General features: G+C 41.6%; 2 protein-coding genes across 2 annotated transcripts; both read left to right on the top strand.

Annotated features, from left to right (window-relative positions):
- The first annotated feature begins 2,725 nt into the window (after positions 1–2,725).
- Positions 2,726–7,294, top strand: LOC131692702 (uncharacterized). The gene is made up of 8 exons (XM_058979897.1): positions 2,726–3,206; positions 3,694–3,998; positions 4,061–4,281; positions 4,341–5,582; positions 5,635–5,776; positions 5,837–5,963; positions 6,028–6,320; positions 6,384–7,294. The coding sequence occupies exons 2-8, from the start codon at positions 3,828–3,830 to the stop codon at positions 6,831–6,833; spliced, it is 2,646 nt and encodes an 881-aa protein (XP_058835880.1). The 5' UTR covers positions 2,726–3,206; positions 3,694–3,827; the 3' UTR covers positions 6,834–7,294.
- Positions 7,295–7,775: 481 nt separating this feature from the next.
- LOC131676236 (doublesex- and mab-3-related transcription factor 2) lies at positions 7,776–20,048 on the top strand. Its single transcript, XM_058955356.1, has 2 exons — positions 7,776–8,193; positions 19,672–20,048. Exons 1-2 carry the CDS (start codon positions 7,776–7,778, stop codon positions 20,022–20,024), a joined length of 771 nt encoding a protein of 256 aa, XP_058811339.1. The 3' UTR covers positions 20,025–20,048.
- The last annotated feature ends 8 nt before the right edge of the window (positions 20,049–20,056 follow it).

Genomic DNA, 20,056 nt, shown 5'->3' with positions numbered 1-20,056 from the left:
AGAAGGCCTTAGTTGGCATCCTTGTGGTTTTGCGACAATCGAAAAACAGAAAACTAGATTTTATAACTAGGTTTCTGATAACTTGTCGCGTTAAGCATACATCTATTTTCCCGACTGATTCCGTGACAGGGTGTCACAGATTCGTCTACCAACAATCTCGGATTTTTGTGAGCACAACAAAAAGGATGAACAAAGAACAACAATTTATTTATATTTATATTTCACTCATTGCAACATTCTCATACCTCTAGCTTAGATACAATAGCGGAAAATGATGTAATTTAGCCAAATTCCCAGCCACGCTACAGCCCATGAAAGTGAACAAAGCTCATTTGTCGAAAAATCCGTAGCGACGATGGCGAAACTGCGCCTTGTGAACGTACTTGCCGCACATGGTTCCAACAATCAGAACAGCTTACTTCCCAGAAGGAAACTTTATCGACTCTACTTCATACTCAGAGTTTATAGGAGAGCTTAACTTACTCTACATATCATCCGCACCGAGAATGGTTGTGCGACCACCCCTGGCTGCTACTCTGTTATCGATCTGGACTAGCTGAAGTTGCACAGGGAATAATTAGATAATTATGCTTGAGAGTAGCGAAACATCTTTCAATGTGCAACTCCTGGTAATCCTAAAGCGTTATTGATCAATACCGTCACCGGCCAGGCCCGAACGTAGATCGCGGAAAGAAAAGGGAAGGAATGTTAGTCCGATACTTGCTTTTGCTTTCTTCTTTACCGACGCCAGACTCCACTATCTGGACTAGATATCAATCCATCAACTCATGGACCGGGGGACCAACGGCTTTACTTCCCTTCCGAAGGAAGACGTGACCACAGATTTTTTTCACCACAGATCGTTGAGACCTCGGTTGGGATTGAACCCAGAGCAACTGGAATAAGTAGCGGTCATGCTTACCACTCAACCACCGGCGCTGTCTAGCTCCATCCATTAGGTTCTGTACAAAGACTAGCTGCAGGATCTTCTGTGCGGAAATCCACTTGTTCTTCAGATCTTCCTCAGATTTTACCTCATTGAGATGCTTACGTAGTGCCTGCTTAACAATTGCACGATTCTCAGTTTTTTCGCTGTCCGATGAGAGAGTTGAGGATCGTCCGGGTGCTTGCGCAAAATAAATTTACGTCTTTTTTTCGCGTGACGCCAATTTTGTTCGCCCACGTGCAAAATCCTGGGTTGTCAAGTCGCATCTTGGGAAAACTTATGGCTATACATCAATCGTCCGTCTCAAAGGTCCTGCCAAGGTCCCAGCAACGGAAGACAGTGTACCACAGTCAGGAGCTAGACGAAAACAAAAAATATCGCGCTTCACCGACAGATCGTTGATTGTGCATTCCAATTTTCCTTCAGAGGGCCAAGAAACGAATCAGATTGAAAACGTACAAGTCACAACCTCCAACATGCGCCCGGAAAACTACACGACGCTCCTAACAAAATACGGATACTGCGTCAGTGATGTTGAGACCTACATCATGCGGATGCGAAGCACTTGTCAGACCAGGAATATTTCACGGATAGGGACAAGTTTGCTGTGGCTGACTGTTTCAAATGGAAGAAGCTGTCGATATCCGCTTCGAAGTACCTGATTTGGCAAGCCATATGCACTCGTGGCAAACGTAGTGAACCATTCGTGACCAAAGGCATATGGCGTTTGCTCAAGGTCACAAACCGTGTTTCCATCTTTGGAGCTAACATCAATCCGGCGCTAGTTTAGTCCTGTCACTAAGTTAGTGTCGGATACGGATGAGACGAAGTCGAAACGCGAACTCCATTGACTGGTTTTTGTGCCTAACTGGTGCCCAATTAGCGCTATTTGGATTTACTGGCGCCAAGTTTGTGATAGTTATTAATGAGATGAGCTCGAAGCACCAAAATCTTACTTTCATTCTCCGATGTTAATGATAATTTTCTAAAGCTCAAAGTTCCAGGAGTTCTTGAACATTTTATAAAGTTTTCAGAATTATACGAGTACGTTTCAATGTCCTTCTACTCTCCAGCAAACGCGCTAGGACCTACATCTAGGCGACAGCCTACAGCACTGAGACGATTTCGTCTAAATTTCAGCACTCAGTGCACAACGCGACTAGATAAACTTCCCTGAAGAACTTACTAGATGTTCAGAAGTCTTGCTGAGGCGGTCCAAACTCCAACCAACAATTCCGAAAGCTACAGAACAATCGGTAAAGTTCGATGAAAACTGACTGGAAACTCCGTACTTGAAACGTATCCCATCTACGGCAGTGGCGTAGTAGGCTTTGAAATGTCAGGAGGTTACCAGGGATTACTACAGATTAAAAGGAACTGTTACCTTATGTTTAGCATTGAAGAAAACAGAATTAAACTCCAGCTGTTAAAATCAACAACCCCTCGCACGATACACTTTCTGACCGGGGGACTAAAGTCACAGTAACGCTAGCGTAACGGGAAGCCTTTGGCGGTCATAAAAAACCAAAACAAAACAAGGGATCACTACGCAACTCTTTGTTTCCCTCATCAATGTGCCATTCTTTTTCCCAACAAAATCAATCTCAAACCTTTTTTTCCTTTCAAACCCATTTTCATAGCCTGCTTTGATTTCGACTAATGTCTCTACGGATTCCAAAACTTTCCCACTTTACTGGCACCACCAGTCGGTTCCGCGTACTGCGCAAGATCCTGACGTTTGCTTGCCCCATGGCACCTGAACGATTTGTTGCATATCGGCAGGCGAACAACACAACAGCAGCAGTAGTAGCAGGAGGAAGAAAAAACCTACCCCACTTGCACTCTTCGGAGAGCTTTTCCACCAAACTGGCAGAGCAAGAAAACCGATGGCTGTTGTTCTTCTTATACAAATCACTCAGAAATTCTTCTAAATCTTCAAGCAAAGCAGTTATACACTAGTTAATATTTGTCTAAATCTAGCACCGCTCACCAATCCAGTGGAAAGTAGTTAAATCGCGCACATTTCCGCTGTGAAAATCGGATCTGAAACAGTATTAATCGAATAGGCTATTGTGACGTGAAATTTTCCTAGAAAAGAAGCTCCTTTCGCTGGTCGGAAATCTTTTGCACCAACCTTTTATCAGTATTATATCGAGTATTAGTGACTAAATTTTACAGAAAGAAAAACGCTGATAGTGGAAAATCGATTTTGCTTGTTATTTTGCCATTGAAATCTACAGCAAAAGATGCAAATGTACAGGTAACTAAAAAAAAAAGACCCCACCCCCTTGCTCTTGTCCAATTAGTAAAGTTTTGGGCAGAATGGAGCGAGGGTGGTTTTCTTCCTCCTCTCTTATCTCTCGGAAGGTGGTCAACTTTGAACGTGTTGTGTGTGGAACAGTAGGCTAACCTTGAACATGCCCCCACCGCACCAACACCACCACCACTATCATAGCAACCCAGTGGGTTGGGCACGGTGCTAACTCGAGTGAGCACAACGGTGCTTGATTAACTCTTTTCAGTGTCAATCAAAGGCGGCGGTGAATTAGGTCGGAATGCTGTGTTAGTGAGCTGTGGTGCTTCTGTGTTCATAACTTGATGGCGGTGCGGGCGCTCTTTGAGAAAAACCACCTGTAGGGGGTTGTTGCTGCAAATGCTGCGCTTTTTTCCTCTCTTTTGATTTCATCTGACTCGTGATTCGTTCTCGCCGCTGATGTTTATTTTTTTTCTTTATTGTTTTGATGCAGAATTGAAGAACGACGAAGAATTCCAGCGCACTGGATTGCTATGATTCGGCATAGTCGGAGCTAAGCTACACTATTGTTTAGCGAGTAGATTTGTAGTGCCCACCCTGCCTATCGGAAGATCACAGCCTACTGCAATGGATGTATCCGTGCTGATAGCATGCCTTGCCTTGGTGGGGACATTATTGATTGTTTTCTTGTTGTTGTGCCGATTGATTCAACCGTATGACATTGCCTGGTTTCTGTCTAACCGAGAGGATAAGATAAAGCTGTCGAAGATGAAGCTGTACAATGCGAATGGTTATTTGGTGAGTTTTTATGGGGGGTTCGTTTGGATTGTACAAGAGTAACTTTTCCCTTTGTTCATCAGATGCATTCCGGCTCGCAAATTTTGCTTGGATCTACCGGTAGCTTTCAGCGGTTCGATTCCGTCGATCGAGACTACAAACCTCAGTACGGACAAGGCCTTGGTGTTCCTGCGTGGAGAACTGCATCCATTGAGGAATCCGAAATACCTCCACAACCACTGAGACCAGCCCCGTCACCCAAGGAGCCCAAGCTTGTTAGAGAGAAAGCTATTCAGAAACAAACGTAACATTTCCGCTTTGCTGTCAACTTAAACCTAATAAAGTTTTATTTTCTTAACACAGATCGGAGCCCAAACCTGCCACGGGAGGAATAACAATATCGCCAATACCTCGTCCCGTTCCTCGTAAGCAACATTCTGCCCCCATATCTTTTCCACTGCCAATGCTCAACTCACCACGAGAAAAACGCTTCCAGAATGAATCTCACATATGTACGAACCCATTCCTAAACCAAACACCCCTGCATGAAGAGAGCGATCCGCTACCTCCTCCTCCTCCTCCTGCTCTTACTCATCCTCCAGTACCTCCGATGGCAATACCAGACCCCCAACCAGAAACACCCTTTCTCCGGCGCCTCATTAGATCTGCCAACAACCCGTTCATATCCGATTCTCATAAGTCCGGTGAGGAATGTTTCTTCAGTTTCGAACCAATCACCGTACGATCCATATTCGCCGAGGACGATCCTCTTCGACGGGCGGAAAAACGCATATCGAAGATGGAGAATCTACGCAAAATGTCCCGTCTCATCGAAAGCAATCAAGTCCTGCTGAACATTTATCAACAGTTCAACAGCAACGTAGACCGATCGAGCGAGAGTGACCAAACCTCTATTCCTCCTCCTTCGCCTCTGTTTCCTTCAACAGACAGCCCTCAGCCAACTTATATTGCTGGCCATTCCTCATCCTCCTCCACATCTCCTCTAGTTTCACCTAAATTTATGGATAGTTCTGCAAAGCCTTCACCTCGTCCTCCTACTGCTCCACAAACCGTTTCGCCACCGGTAAACCGAACAGACAACAGTAAATACAAAGACTCTCCACGGACGGAAGCCGGGGACAACATACGGATTCCAACAGTTTCCAACAGTATCAAACACATCTTACGCAATCGATCCTTCTCGGAAACGGAGTTCAGCGAGCGAACGCTATTCAAAAGCTACGCCTTGGTATCCGAATCGGATCACACGAACCCTTTCGCATACTCCATACCGCGGAAGAATTCATCCTACAAGGACCTCGAGCGGTTCTGCTCCGGCTCACCGCAGCCGCCCGTTGGAAGCTCCTCTTCCTCATTACAGAAAACACTCTCCGAATCCTTCTTGGAGCAGTACTCGCTCGGACGAGCGGAGAACGAACGGGGCCTACCGATGGCGCAGTTCGTCGGTTCCACCGATCGGATGCGTTCCGTTATGCCATCCACCTCGAGTGAATCGGTTGCGTCGCAATCTTCCGTCGTTTTCAGTGATCTGGAACCGGCGCAACCAATTACTGGCTATCTGTGCGTTGGATTGCAGTATGATAAGTGAGTATCGTAATTTTATAACAGGAGAAATTTAACAAAGCCTCTTCGTTAGAACCACGACCACGATGGAAGGGACGGAGCTTCTCATCACCATTCAGGAAGCGAAGCAGCTTGTCGGCCAACCCGGCATCGAAATGGACACGTTCGTGAAAGTGTTTATCGTACCTGACGAGAGCAAGGTGCTCCAAACTAAGGTTGGTATTCGTCGGTGAATATAGATCAAACTACAACCTAACTTTCCGTTTCTATTCCAGATTTTCAAAAGCTCCAACTCTCCCAGCTACCAGGAAACATTCAACTTCTGGATCCCTCACAACAACATCCGACGATCGCTTTGGTTTCATCTGTACCAGACCAGCACCCAAGAGCAAATCTTGATCGGTTCGTCTGACTTAAGTTCCCAAGCAAATACAACCCTAAATAAACCTATCTTCTTCTACAACAGGCGAATGCGAGCTGCAAATCAACGAGAACATCAACCGCCCGATGACCACCTGGCTAAAACTGCAGGATTCGAGCCTCAGGAAGAGCCAACTGGGAGATCTGATGTTCTCGCTGAGCTACCTCCCGACGGCGGAACGGCTCACGGTAGTCGTTGTCAAGGCCCGCAATCTGAATCTTAAAAATCGGGTCAACCGTTTGAAACAACAGTCTCCGCTGATCTCGTTCGATGACGCACCCGATTCCACCTCCGACGAACCCGGTGAGGTGAACTCTAGCGAAGGAATCTTTGTTAAGGTTTACCATCAATTAATATCAATTAAAAACCAGAAAAAGTTTTCAAACTTCCGATCCTTACAGGTCTACCTTCTGAAGAACGATAAGAAAGTTTCAAAGAAGAAAACCAGCGTCAAACGGGGCGAGCGATCACCGATCTACAATGAGGCGATCATCTTCAGTGTCCCTCCGTATATGCTGAGCACTATCCAGATCCGCTGTTCGGTGGTTCAAATGGCCAATCGTGACTGTAACAATCCTACCCATCCCTTGGCAACCTATGACAATAGTAGTAACACGCCTACCATGAATGGCAACAATAACAGTTGCGGTAGTATCAATCGGAGACAGAGCGTGAAACTGGTCTCGATTGGGCACGTGATCGTCGGCAGTGGAACCACCGGGAAGGGTTTGCGTCACTGGCACCAGATGTTGACGACACTTCGGAAACCGGTGACCATGTGGCATGCTTTGAAAACCACCTCGGAACGGCAGAGGAAGCGTCTGGGAGAACCGGAGCAGGAAAGTGAGTAAGCTTTGCCTCGCGAGTAAACCAAGGGCTGTTGTTTGTGTGCAGGGAATAAAATTGGAAGCGTAACAGTTATGATAATAATGATAATATAGCGTTTAGTGTTGGCTAACAATGTAAGTTGAACCGGAGGAAACATTATAAAAATCGTTAGATAAACCAAGAATATTTCGTATATACCAACGTTTTTTCACCGTCGATCGCCAAAAATTATATTATATATATACAAAGTAAAGTACTATTATACGATTTTCACACAATCGAGAAGGAGGAAAATCTCATAAGTTAATGGAAACAACCAAGAATAAATCACACACAACAATGACAAACTATTCTAATAACATTATTAATTTCATCTGTCGACTGGAATTAGAAGCAGTACTATCAGATTACTTGCGTAACACTATACAGAGTTTTCCTAAGGATTTGATAAAATAAAGTACTCGTATATTCTTTTCTTCTACCACCAATTATTGTCCCTTTTTTCCGAAGACCACCCGTAATACAATCCTCTTACTATCAGGTCGACGTCTTTGCTTCCAGCTTGTAATAATGAAGAAAACAAATAATTGAATCAATGCCTTCCGGCAAAGCAGGCGACGAAATGAGAAAAGACTCCGCCCCCCGCAGACGAAATTTTGCACTACAGCAGCGCTGGCGGCAAAAGTCGAGAGCGCAGCATACTGCGATCAACCAATCAGTGCCCAGTATCTTCTAAAAAAAACTGACAGCACATACTGTCGCTCTCTCTCTCCCCGTCCCGGTCGAACTGTTCTCAATACAACGCACATGTCCCAGCATGTGGCGCAAAATTGTAGCAATCTTCCAACCAGTAGATAATCTGCATCTCCTCTTACCAACGGTTGGACGTGTCAGTGCTCTCGCGCTTTATTCTTTAATCAGTCAAACAGTGTTGCGTTGTTTAAGAAGTGCAGGAAACGAAAAAAATGACCGATCACCAAACCCTTTTCCACGCGGTTGATTCCGGCGGTGAAGAATCATCGCCAATTCGACAGCATTTACGTACGCCCAAGTGTGCCCGCTGTAGAAACCATGGAGTAATATCGTGCCTTCGGGGTCACAAGAAAATGTGCCGATGGCGTGAGTGTCGTTGCCAGAGCTGTCTGCTGGTGGTGCAACGTCAAAGGATTATGGCCGCTCAGGTGGCTCTGCGAAGGCAACAGCAGCAGCAGCATTCGTGTGCCGCAACAGGAGGAGTAGGAGCTGCAGCAGTGACCAATGGTTGTGAATCGGCTGGTGGAAAAACGTTTAACATGGAAGATTTGATGCTTCAGAAGCAGATCTATAGTCAACAGTTGAAGGGTGTGCAGAAATCGAAGATGGCTTGCAGGAATATGTTATACGGTGAGTGGGTGAATTTGTACAGTTTGAAAAGAAAAGTAGGCTGTGGTTTAAGAAGAGGTAGGTCATTCTGTCAAGGTGAACTGAAAATGTAGGTGATTCACTTAATAATTGGAAGCGGGAAACTTTGTGATCAAGATAGAGGAAAGGAAAATTGTGCCAAATTGTGAATTCAAAACATGTTTAAAATGTGATGTATCTCTGGTGCTTCGAAAATAACGCTGGATATTAAATTATGATTAATTCTCGGTGTGTACGAAAAAATCCGCTGCTTTAAATTAACAACAGAAATTCAACATTAATAACGACTTTGAACGATTTGCATTCTCCAATATCGTATTTCTCGGAATAGCTTCAATGAATTCTTTTCTTCGAACAAATAACAGTCGAAAAATGCAATGCGAAGTTCCCTTTGCCTATCAAACTATTCATACTCCCTGGAAAGGGAAGCTTTGAACAAGATACCCTACTAAAAAAAAATATACACGAGCTTAAACCCAAATAGTGTAACAAATCCTCATATTGTTTGGATGATACCTTGAACAGGTCGTTAGGCTCTTAAATCATACAATGTTTATTAGAGTATAGAAAACAGAATAAGGTTTATTTTGCTGTGAATCAATTTTTGTCTTTAAAATTCTGCATTTTCCACGGGACTGTTCGCTGAGTTGATTCCAGTATGCATCACTGATATCACATTAATAACCTAAATACAGATTTGATGTTACGATTAGAAATCATTCTTCCATCAAAATTATCGCCAGCAATTCTCCGGTTGGATTCTACAGTAATTAAAAATATGCAACACTCGTTCGAAAAAATTTCGGTCACGGCAGATCATATTACAGATTTTTTTTGTCAGAATCAAAATGCGTTTTTCACTAAACCGTTCAGTTTTGGTTGTTCTACACTTAAACTTGGTCATGAATACTGGCAATCTAGAATTGATGTCGCTGTTAGAAGTCGTTTTCAACAAACAAAAAGGCACAAGCTAGAAAATAAACTGATTTTGTCTCTCAAATTCAATTATTTACAACACAATTTTGCCACAGAACTGTGAACTAGTTTAATTTTTTGGCACTTCATCGCTAGTAATTTTATTGGAAATCTTTCGACTTTTATCACAGAATTTATGTTGCGGTAGAAATCGTTCTTTCTTCGAGATTTCCACCATAAAAACTCACCGAGATTTATTTTTCAAATTCACTTCTTTTCCGTATTTCACTAATATAACATGCGACTTTCACTAAACTGTTTTGATTCTTCTACACATAATCTTAACAGAGATCGTCACGACCACAACCACAGATACTACAACTTTGACGTAGCGGATGAAAATCGTTCCTCTCTCGAAAATGTCACTAACCAAATCTCCCCGTAATTTTTCTTTCAAATTTATTTCAATTTTTTCGATTTTTGCCCGAAAAACCTTTGTTTTAATTCCACTATTCTGCTGTTCATGTTTCAGCTTCGATGTCGTGGTTAGAAAGCTTCTCTCACTAAACTGTTCACTGATTCGATTCTCATACAATTAAACTGCATATAAACTGATTTGCTGTCGCGGTTGGTAATCGTCCGTTCTTCAAAATTGTCACTCAATGAAAACGAACCGTGATTTTTCTTTCAAATTTAATTCCTTTTTTTCAATTTTCACCACAAAACGATTCAGTTTTGATTCTATCGACATCGGCATAAGATTTGGTTGAAAACTTCGCGGTCACAACACTTTATGTTACAGGTTTGATATCGCAATTAGAATGCTTGGATTGGTTGGATTCTTCTACACTTAAACTTCATATAAACTGGCGCGATCACGTCTATAGATTGTACAAAAGTTTAATGGAGTTTTTTTTTTGGCAAAAGACAAATACGAGAGATTAGCTGATTTCTGTCGTTCAGTTGATTCACTAAAATAAATTTGATGCAAAACGTTGCGATTACGACAGATTTGAAGCTCGTTTGAAAATAGTTTCACCCCAGGAAATTGTCAATTATTTTTGTTATCCTTGCCACGAAAAATTCTACCTTACTTTGCATATATAACAATCGGCTACGAGGCTACGAATTTGAAGTCGTTTTAAATAAATTATTTTGATTCTTTTACACTTAAACTTGAAAGAAACCAAGTTACCCATTACTGAAAATGCTTTAAATTTGATGTCGCGGTTAGAAAACGTTTTTTAATCGAAAAAACCACAAAACAAAAAAATCCAATTATTTTTCCACTCTTGTCATCAAACCTTTTATTTTTGTGATATTTATATTCTCCAAATGTATTTATGTTAAAATATTGTGGAATTCTTTCTGAAAAGGAGGATAAATGTTTGTCCAGGCAGTGGTGTTCGAGTGGTGAGAATGCGGTTCAAAGCCCATTCCTTCTGGAGCCTATTCTCAGACCACGCTGTGTACTTACGACAGTCAATTTTCCACGTGCCCGTACTCTAAACTAATAGCACCATACGAACTTAAAAGCATATCCTTGGTACTACAATCCGTTGCGAAATTTAATCTTCTATTTCAAAAGATTTCGTAGCCAATTTTCAGTGCACTGGATAATTGCAGGACCAGTGCAACGATCCAACTGACCACTGAGAATCCATCCTGGTTGGGACTTGACCATATGAAAAGAGGCTACCGAGAGCAACGCCACATCGATGGACCCTATCTCGCGAACCAAATTCATCGCTGATCTGCTTTTAAAGTGCAGCTTGCTTCGAAAAGCCAAATTTTTCCTCTAGACTACGTCACTTTGAATTTTTTGTGATGTCTGGTTACCAATCACTGTCCACTGTTTTTTTACAGCAACAATCAAACCTTGATACTGATGTAGCTGGTTCATGGATTACTGAAGAGACACTCGAATAGGTATCGTTGCAGGATCATTCCGGTGTTGTGTTTACGTCAACAAGAATTTTTCATCATTGTGCAAAAAACACTTGGAGTAATTAACGCTGTCCGGACTAAAAGAATACAAACTACAAACGCGAAACCCATTTTTGACACTGCGTCTTTATAACATGCTCAACAGTTTTAGCCAAAACTTGTTTAAAATGCGGCAATGTGAGAACTTCTCTATAATGATTCAATCGCCAGTCTTCAACTACCCGCCGCCATTGATCATTAAGAGGTTTGAACACTGTTATATCAACCGGCTGGATGATGCACTTAGTGTTCGGGTAGAGAGATATTAGAATATTTAATAATTGGCAAAAGTCTGCCAACTCTAGAGCTTCGTATGAAACGTTGCCGTTAAAACAGAAGATCGCCGGGAACTTTACGTTCTGCCTGACGACAAACGGATATATATTAGTCATTAGCCGCCATCCATCGACATTCGTTGACTCCAGTTAAGAAGAAACCCTTCCACAACCTCCTTGCGAACTCTATGCCCTAGTAGAATATCTTCTGTGGTCATCACTCTACCATTTGCGCCAAATACATACATCATCGATGGTTCATCGCCCTTTGAAAACGCCGCATTGGTCAAGCAGCAATTCAAGCTCATTCCTTACTAATCAAGCCTTCAATACGGAAAACCAATCTCGGATAGCGGATTTACTGAGACGTCTGCTGGAAATTGTTATAGCTTTTCGAGCACACCAGCTAAATTCTAGATTCCTGCGTGTTATTTGAATCATTTCCTTCCCAAAAATAATGAATTTTCGTTTTATATACAATTGTTGTGCATCATCCAGATACCGGGCAATTTTTATCAAGACGCTCTTCCTAATTTTGCTGTAAAAGTAAAATATGGATCCATCGGCGAAATGGTGCAACGGAAATTATTTACCTCGACGAACTGGCTGACAAGGGATGCCTGTTGTAAAACAGATTCCGCAACGAACAAATGTGTGAAAAGAACTTGACAACATTGGTAAACAAGTAAATATTTACCAGTTTGATATCAAGCGAAAATTGCAACGGTCACTAGATCGTACGCCAGGGAGTACCAGGACAATCAATTCGAGCAAGGTAAAGCAAAAAACTATCTATAATGAAACGTTTGTGATGGGACGGTTCTTTCCACATTACGGAAATGTAATATAATTCGAATAAAAAAATAGATTCAGACAAAAACCACCTGCCTCTACTCGGTGTTGCATCACCCATCTATTCATGCTTAATTCAATCATGCTTCAAAAACAATTGCTAGGACAAACAAATAAATTCATTTTACACCTTATTGCTTATTGCAATCAATAATCGACTAGATTGAGCCGAATATGAATCAATAATCAGCCGAGAAAAAATGAACAAATAACTAAAACAGAAACATCAATCCAATTACCAGCAACGATCATCTTCATAACAGACCCAGCCCAGAAGCAAAATAATCAGATTGATTTCTATCGCGGCGTGAACAGCTGAATGGTCGAAAGATAAAACAGATAGGCCAAAGCTGTTGATGCTAATTAAAAAATAAAAAGAAACAAATGTTACCATATTGCCTGCCGTTCATCCATCCACGAGATTCGGATTGGAGTCCCATTCTCTTCGATGAAGAGACGTGATGAGTCGGACCAACCAGACCAGAAGGGTATCAAATGTTACACTTTTATTAGCGCCCGCCGCATGCAAATCCATAACTGACTGATGGAAGCTGCAGTAGTGTGCCATGGAATAGGAAAAGAACCGATTATCAAATCGTCAGTGTGTTTACACTGATTGAAGAATGATTGTTTCAATAAATCTGTAGGGAATGGAACTAGGGCACGTAAGCGATACCGAAACATTGGGAAGACGTTTCCGCTATTCAGCTTGTCTTATGAGTGTTGAAGAAAGGCACCGGCTTTGGTGGAAAGTTGAAAGAAAAATCATCAATGTTGAGTCTATTTCATAGCAATTATCTCAATTAGGTTCAGCTTCCAACCGAGACATCCGCCGGTGCCGCCACTCTGTCTGCCGGTGCAGCGTGAAAATCCCAAACGTACATTAACACCCCTACATATACGCGACAACTCTAACCAGTCCTGAAATTCGACCCATGATCCTGTAGCGGAAAACGAAAATTTTCATAGTTTCAAATTTCCGAGCCCTGAAACGAGTATATGTAGTCGCGATTCTAGAGCGAGAAATAAAAACAACAAAGAAAATCGAACCGCTGTCGCTTAGGCTTGTCACAGATTCTCTTCCATCCAGAAGCCAAAAGTCACCAATTTCTTCTGTTCGTTCTTTCCACGCTGTTTTTGCTGTTGCTACTATAAGTGGGAAATTCGATCTTATCCATATGTGTGGTTGATCCTCGACGATCCTTGCTGGCAGAATGTTGGGAAGAGTCAGTGAAAGGATCTACGGTGGTGCCGGATTGTCTGCTATGTTACTACAGATGGAAATAAGTGAGGTTTACTCGGTTTATTATTTCTGCGTAAGCTGAAAACTTACATTTTACAAGCGACCTTCAGAGATCGTCTGTATGCTAGCAGATTCCTCTGAAATGTAACGTCAAACGGGTTAAAACAATCGAAACTTGATAAGTTCACACTACTATACTTGCATATACGTTATATATACACGAATAAAAATATTAAGCCTGCTTTGATGTCAGTTGTCAAAGTTTCAATGTATGATTGTGCACGTTTTCTACAAGGATTAATTCAAAAATTTATGCAAATTATTGAAGAACCGTTTTGATTCGTTTTTTTAACGCGTAGGAAATATATTTCGCACACGTAAGAACATTATTAGCAAACAAATGCGGTCTATTTTAATGTGCAGTTTGAGTTACCTTCAAATTGATCAATATGTACTCCTCAATCGATCCTGGTACGATAATGGGTGAATTGTGATCTGTCGACAGAACTAAAAATACCGGCACTTACTTGCGCAATAAATAATCTAATGCACCGTTTTCTTCACAAGATTCAGTAGATTTTAAAATCACTTAAACATTCGTTCGACTTTTTGAGACATTCCATAGCACAAATATAACATTATCTCCGAAAATCATGATGGTATGTATGATCAATGCTTTGCTTTTTATTTTTGAACTTTCACAAAAAAACTATTTTAAACTGTTTTCACGGCACATAGAGCTGTTCGAATGTTCTTTCAAATTTTATTTCATTTTTTTGAACTGAGGTAAGAAAACTTTGTTATTTATTCTATTTAAAATTGTTACCTGCATCGAATGTCGTAGTGTTAGAAACAAATGTCATCAACATTATAGGAGATACCTTACACTCTTAACACACGAGAACCTGTAAAATAGAAAAAAAGTATTGATTAAAAATCCGAAGGTAGTATGTAAATATGATTTCAACACTATGGAAAATATTTCTGCGAATATGAGGTACTCATCTTAGTATTTTAGTAAGGTTGCAGTGTTATACTAGCACGATAATGTTTGCCGCTCATTCAACATACACACAGTGAACGTCAGCGTTTAGCGTTTGACATATCGTTGTTGTCAAATTATTGACCAAAACAGAGCAACACATAATCTTACTTTATTCGAACTCAACGCAGTACAAATCGAAAGACTAACCCTAGATTTTAGAACAAGGACAAGGACCTCGATCACGTATGACTAAAAACATTAGTTTTTGCCACCCTTTCCGCACTCCCCAAAGAAATAAATTCCCAGAGTCCTAGTTTCGCTACTAGAGGACCGAACAGGTCGATCCTGACGTAGGAGAAGGGCCGATTGAACGATGCTGGCAATTTCAAGTGACTTTCTTGACGAGTGAATGAAGTTGCGGGGACGTTGTACAGTTGCCGTACTTCGTTGACAGCAGTTCTCTGATGACATGCCGATGAAAGTTGTCGACGATCAAGTGTGTTAGCGGATGCTTTTCCTAAGAATAGTCAAGAATTTAGACTGCGAAAGTATGCTACAGCGCTATGTGCACCTTCACTCACTCGCGTTGATAAAAATATGCAACTCCAGTCGATTCTAGTTATTTCCTATCGAAATGTCAAAGTAGCATCTGGGAATGTGAACATTGTTAACCATCGTTAATAGCCCAGCCAACTGCCGCCAGCGTATGAAAGCTTCACTGTCGATTCAGTCATCCTTTTTTCACTGTGGACCGACAGGTCGGCTGCAGTATTGTACTTGTGTGACCCCGTTCCATCGATGCATCGCTGGTGTCACCAATGTAGACAATCTTCAAACAGCAGGTCACTTCAGGGCATCAATACGGTCACATACCACAAAACAGTATCCTTCCTGACCTCTCAATGACGATTGCTATTGGGAAAAAAAAAACTTCAAACTGTCATTGTCCACAGGTCATTGTCCGATCCCGCTATTGCTTACTCAAAACTTGTTGATTTTTCCTAAACCGACTTTGCTAATCTTGTTTCATCAGAAAAACGCTTCGGAGGTAGTCCTTTGTTGTTTCTAGATGACTGTAGCAGGTTCCGATGAGATACTCTTCTTCACTTGGCGTATCTTCGTAGTGATTCTGCCCCCTCGCCGAAGTCGTTCTCTGTAAGTTTCAACAAGGATTGATCCTCCAGAGAAATGTTTCTTTCCTCACCTTTTTCTCGTTCATGCAGAGTTAGTCTGGAGTCCATTCCAGAAAGTTTCATCATTGGTTCACGAATCGGCTCGTCAACAAATGTCTGTTTCACAAAACTTTGCGTCTCGATTTACAATGATTGTATCCTTGTTTCAGTCCAGCATTCGAAGTCCAGAAAACTCCGCCGTCCACTTTTAATGCTTTGTTTTGGTAGTTTGCTTGTTCGTTCCTTCTCCTTCACTCATTCAGGAGCTCCTGTTCCTTCCTGCTTTCCAATGCGACAATCAAGCCATCGTAAGAATATGGCAAATTGGACAACAATATTGCAAGAAACTAAAATCTGTCCAACGAATCATGTATTGCCTCCAAACGTTGCTATAACTTCATCACGCTTGCAATGTGATCCGCTGTTTCCAACTTCCTCAAGCTGCAAACGAAGCAATCTCAATACAAGTATTTCTTTTTCACCAGTGAAGACCGCTGATGAAAGCTCTGCAAAGCTTTCCACATTATCCCAGCGGTCTGAGCTTTCATTTCGTGCGTAAAATGACTGTTTTCCAACGCGAGACCGTTAGTCGTTAGTCGAGCTTTTCCATTGTTTGCCGGCCATGCGGCGTCCCGTTAATTCGGCTTCAGAAAAGATATCATTCCGTACAACTTCTTCTTAATCAGAATCAGCTCCTTGCGAAAGCACCACGTAGTATAGTTGGCACTGTTCAAAGTCCACATGCGAATGGAAAGTTTTCTTCGCTTTGGATTTGGATGGTTGTGAAGATTTCTCGACTGCTTCGACAAGTTTAGGAATGCCAGTGGGTCACGAGATAAACTGATATAAGTTGAATATTGAAGGATACTCAAGTTCATCCGATGGTCGAACCAATGAGAATAGACGATGCCAGTCGAAGGCCACAGGCCCAGCCCCAACCCATACCATTACTTGAACTACCTGATTTTATATATTAGATATATGTACTCATACTACTTACAGGTTTGATTTTAATGGTCGTGTTTGTTTGTTTTTGTTTACGTGACTTTAAAGGAAAGCGGTTGTTTCATTTACCTTTTTTAAAAATTACCTAAAAATCGGTAATGCCGATTTCGTTTGGTTCGTCGTTGTATATTCGCTCGAGACAGTCATATTTATACGGATCTTATAAATATCAGAGTGAGTTGCAACAAAAAACGAAATCGGCTCTTGTATATAACATTACAGACGAAGTGCCTAATGAAACAATCAACCGATGCTGTCTGTCGATTCTTAGCAGAAACGCTAAAAACCTTATTTGACTCCCTTCGATACCAGTTTGACCCGTTTTAAATCGTAACACGGGCGACGTCGTGAAAACCATCGAAAGTTAACTGTTAATAGCCGATTTTCCGTTCTCATGGTAAAGAGAGACAGGTCTGTCTTTACCAGAAGGCATACTGGTGGACTTGAGTGATTCGTAGTTATGCTGCCTAAGCTCGATCCCCAACAGCAGAAGACAAAAGTTAGGCCCGTAAGGTTTTAAACCAGTTCTGATGATCCTGCCACTTTTAATTTCGATCTGTATACTTCACATTCTTGCTCTCACTTGAGTACTATGGCTCTAAATTTTCATAATTTCCCTACTTAGTAATCTCTAGCTAATTGAATGTCGTTAAAATGTAAAAAAGAAAATGTGACTACATGTAGTCGAAATAAAAAAAATGAATCACCAGACACCAGGTAGGCCCCTTATGAATCGTAACGCGAGTGGCGTCGAGAAAACCATCGAAGGTTAACTGTTTAGTTAATGGTTCTTTAAATGTATTCAAATTAGATCCGACTTCCAGTCTATTATAAGTCAAACCTACTATTGATCATTACCCTAATATTATTTTTAATAATGAACCTTTTTTAAGGGACCAATGAGATCAGTTGAATTCCAGTTGGTTGTATAGTAGGCTGGTTCAATTTTCGACTTTTAGCTCCACCAGGCTCAACTGATTCTACAATGTACACTGTCTGAAATGATCGTGTAACATTGTTTGCGTTTGTGTCCACTACAAACCGAGACAGTGCTAGCCACATAAGATAACCTGATTAGTGGTCGAAGTGCCAAAGATTCACCTGGAAGAAAAAAAAAGCTAGCACAGACATCTGTGCCCAGGCTATAGTTGGGCGATCTCCTACTGAGGAGTTCCAAAAAATCGGTTCACCAAATATAGCTGAGGACCTAGAGCTCTTTTTAAAAGTACTGCAGCTCAACAGCTCATAAAAAATTAGAAACGAATCTGCCTTTCTTCTCACTTTCATCCTGATTAGAAAATGACGGCATCGGAAACAGTGAACCGATGAAGGTTACCCTGTAAAGTTCAGCCGGAAAATGAACCGAAATTCTGGCTGGTTCTAGTTACTATTCCGGCTTCAATGACACAACCGATTCTAACTGGAATTCGGTTCATTTCCCGGCTGAATTTAACTGGGATGGCTTGTGAAATTCAAATAAGTTGACGAGCTCAGGAGTTTCGGAAGGCTTCCGCTTTGAGCACACAACCGATTCCGACCCGGAATATTTGTAGAAACCAGCCAGTAGGTCACTTAAAGAAATGAACGGCTCTGTTCGCCCAAAATATCATCTAATTGAAATCAAAAAATCAAACCTTTTGGGTTGCCCGTATCGAAGTCCTCAAACTATATTCGTGCAGTCTCCTTCCCGCATCTCTGATTACACTAGGCGAATTTCAGGTAAACGCAGTGCCATTCTGGCCGAGTTTTCCACGAGTAAGTCTGTAGGATTTTTAGTTTTATACGCGCCACCGTGGCGTCCTGTATTTGAAAGGAAAAATCGACTTGTGATACGCGCACTAATCGTATTTCGCACTACAGAAAACACACTCTTCTTGGAGCATCAGCTCAGTGTAACGTCTTCCTGGTAACTCCAACTTCGAAAACTCCAAGCACAATGTAACTATTTTGCGTTTGCAATCTTTTTCCCGAGCGCTACTTACAAATAGTCAAAATTAGGAAAATGAAGCTTTGAATTTTTCACTAGGTAGAAAATTTTCACATTTTAGACACGTCAAAGTCAAACCGATAAACAAGTGCGTTCAGTAACGTGTGTGTCAATGGGTGCGTTTAGTGAAATAGTTAATAGGGGTGGGTACCTTCCGCATGATTATTCGATTATTGTTTGATTTTGCTACCGAATAACGGAAGAATGGTTTGAACAATGAGATTATTTGGCTGAAATACATGTCCATTAACGGAAAGGGATTGTCTGTAAAAAATAAAAATTTTGCTGACAGATTTATACTCTTAATCAAACAGCTGCTCCGTTGCAAAAAAAATCATTCTGGAAATTTCTTTGACTACAGCAACATACAAAAAGGTTCGAAATTTGATCTCCAAAATGAAATAAAACTACTTAACTTTTAAAACAATCCTCAAATCAAAGCAATCCCCTGCTGGGCACACGGAAAAAGGACAAAAACAACTATAACCGATAAGAAAAACACTTACCGCAGGGGGAAACAAGACTCCCATAACACAGTGAAAAAGCGTATGCCTGCGGGAAAAATAATTTCCAAATTAATATGTATATTTGTTCGACTGACGGCTGGACATTTATACACTCTGCCGTTTCTATTCAGTTCTGAACGCAACAGCAACTAGAGTAGAGAAGAACCACCTGGTCCCGCATTCGGATCAGAATCAACCACTCTGACTGACGTACGTCAAAGATAGTCTTTATTTTTAAAATCGAGAACAAACAGTGGCAACAATCCCCCTTGCAGTGATTATTAACTGTAGCTGCTTGGCGTGGAATTTCAAATTCTTTCCCTTTCCTTCCCCAAAATAATGCTACTAACAACGTAATTGAGACACGCTTGTTCAAACAAACGCTTTTTTTCTCGTCTCCGTCTGCGGCTGCAGTTTGTTTCTTTTCTCGACGTTTGAGAGACAACTTGCTGTGAAACTCCTCCCCCATCAATTAACCGTATTAATTATCACTTAACATGTTCCTTTTTCGTTTTTATCTTCTCCGCTCAACAGATTCCCGCAAATTCGCTCCCTTCTTCGAGTCTCCACTGACGGAACGGATCCGCAAGCGGCGAGCCTTCGCCGACAGCCGTCTAATGAGTGCTCCAATTCTGATGCCAATCCCCAGTTCCCCACCGACGACGACGACGACGGCATCATCGACCTACATCCTACCGACTCGCCTACCATCGGATTCCTTATTTGTTCCGTTGAAGCCGCTGATTCTACCACCGATGGAATTTGTCCGAAACAGTTTGCAACTAGAATCGATGTCGTCGCTGGAGCGAAGAACGCAGCTGGAAGCTGCTATACCCCCGAAACCGAAGCTGTCATTCTCGATAGAATCGATCATAGGCGTGAAATGAAATGGATTTCTTTCTTATGTTTATTGTTATGC

This window comes from Topomyia yanbarensis, chromosome 1, assembly GCF_030247195.1.
Source record: "Topomyia yanbarensis strain Yona2022 chromosome 1, ASM3024719v1, whole genome shotgun sequence".
In the NCBI taxonomy this organism is placed as follows: domain Eukaryota; kingdom Metazoa; phylum Arthropoda; class Insecta; order Diptera; family Culicidae; genus Topomyia; species Topomyia yanbarensis.
This window is presented reverse-complemented; position numbering and strand designations above follow the sequence as displayed.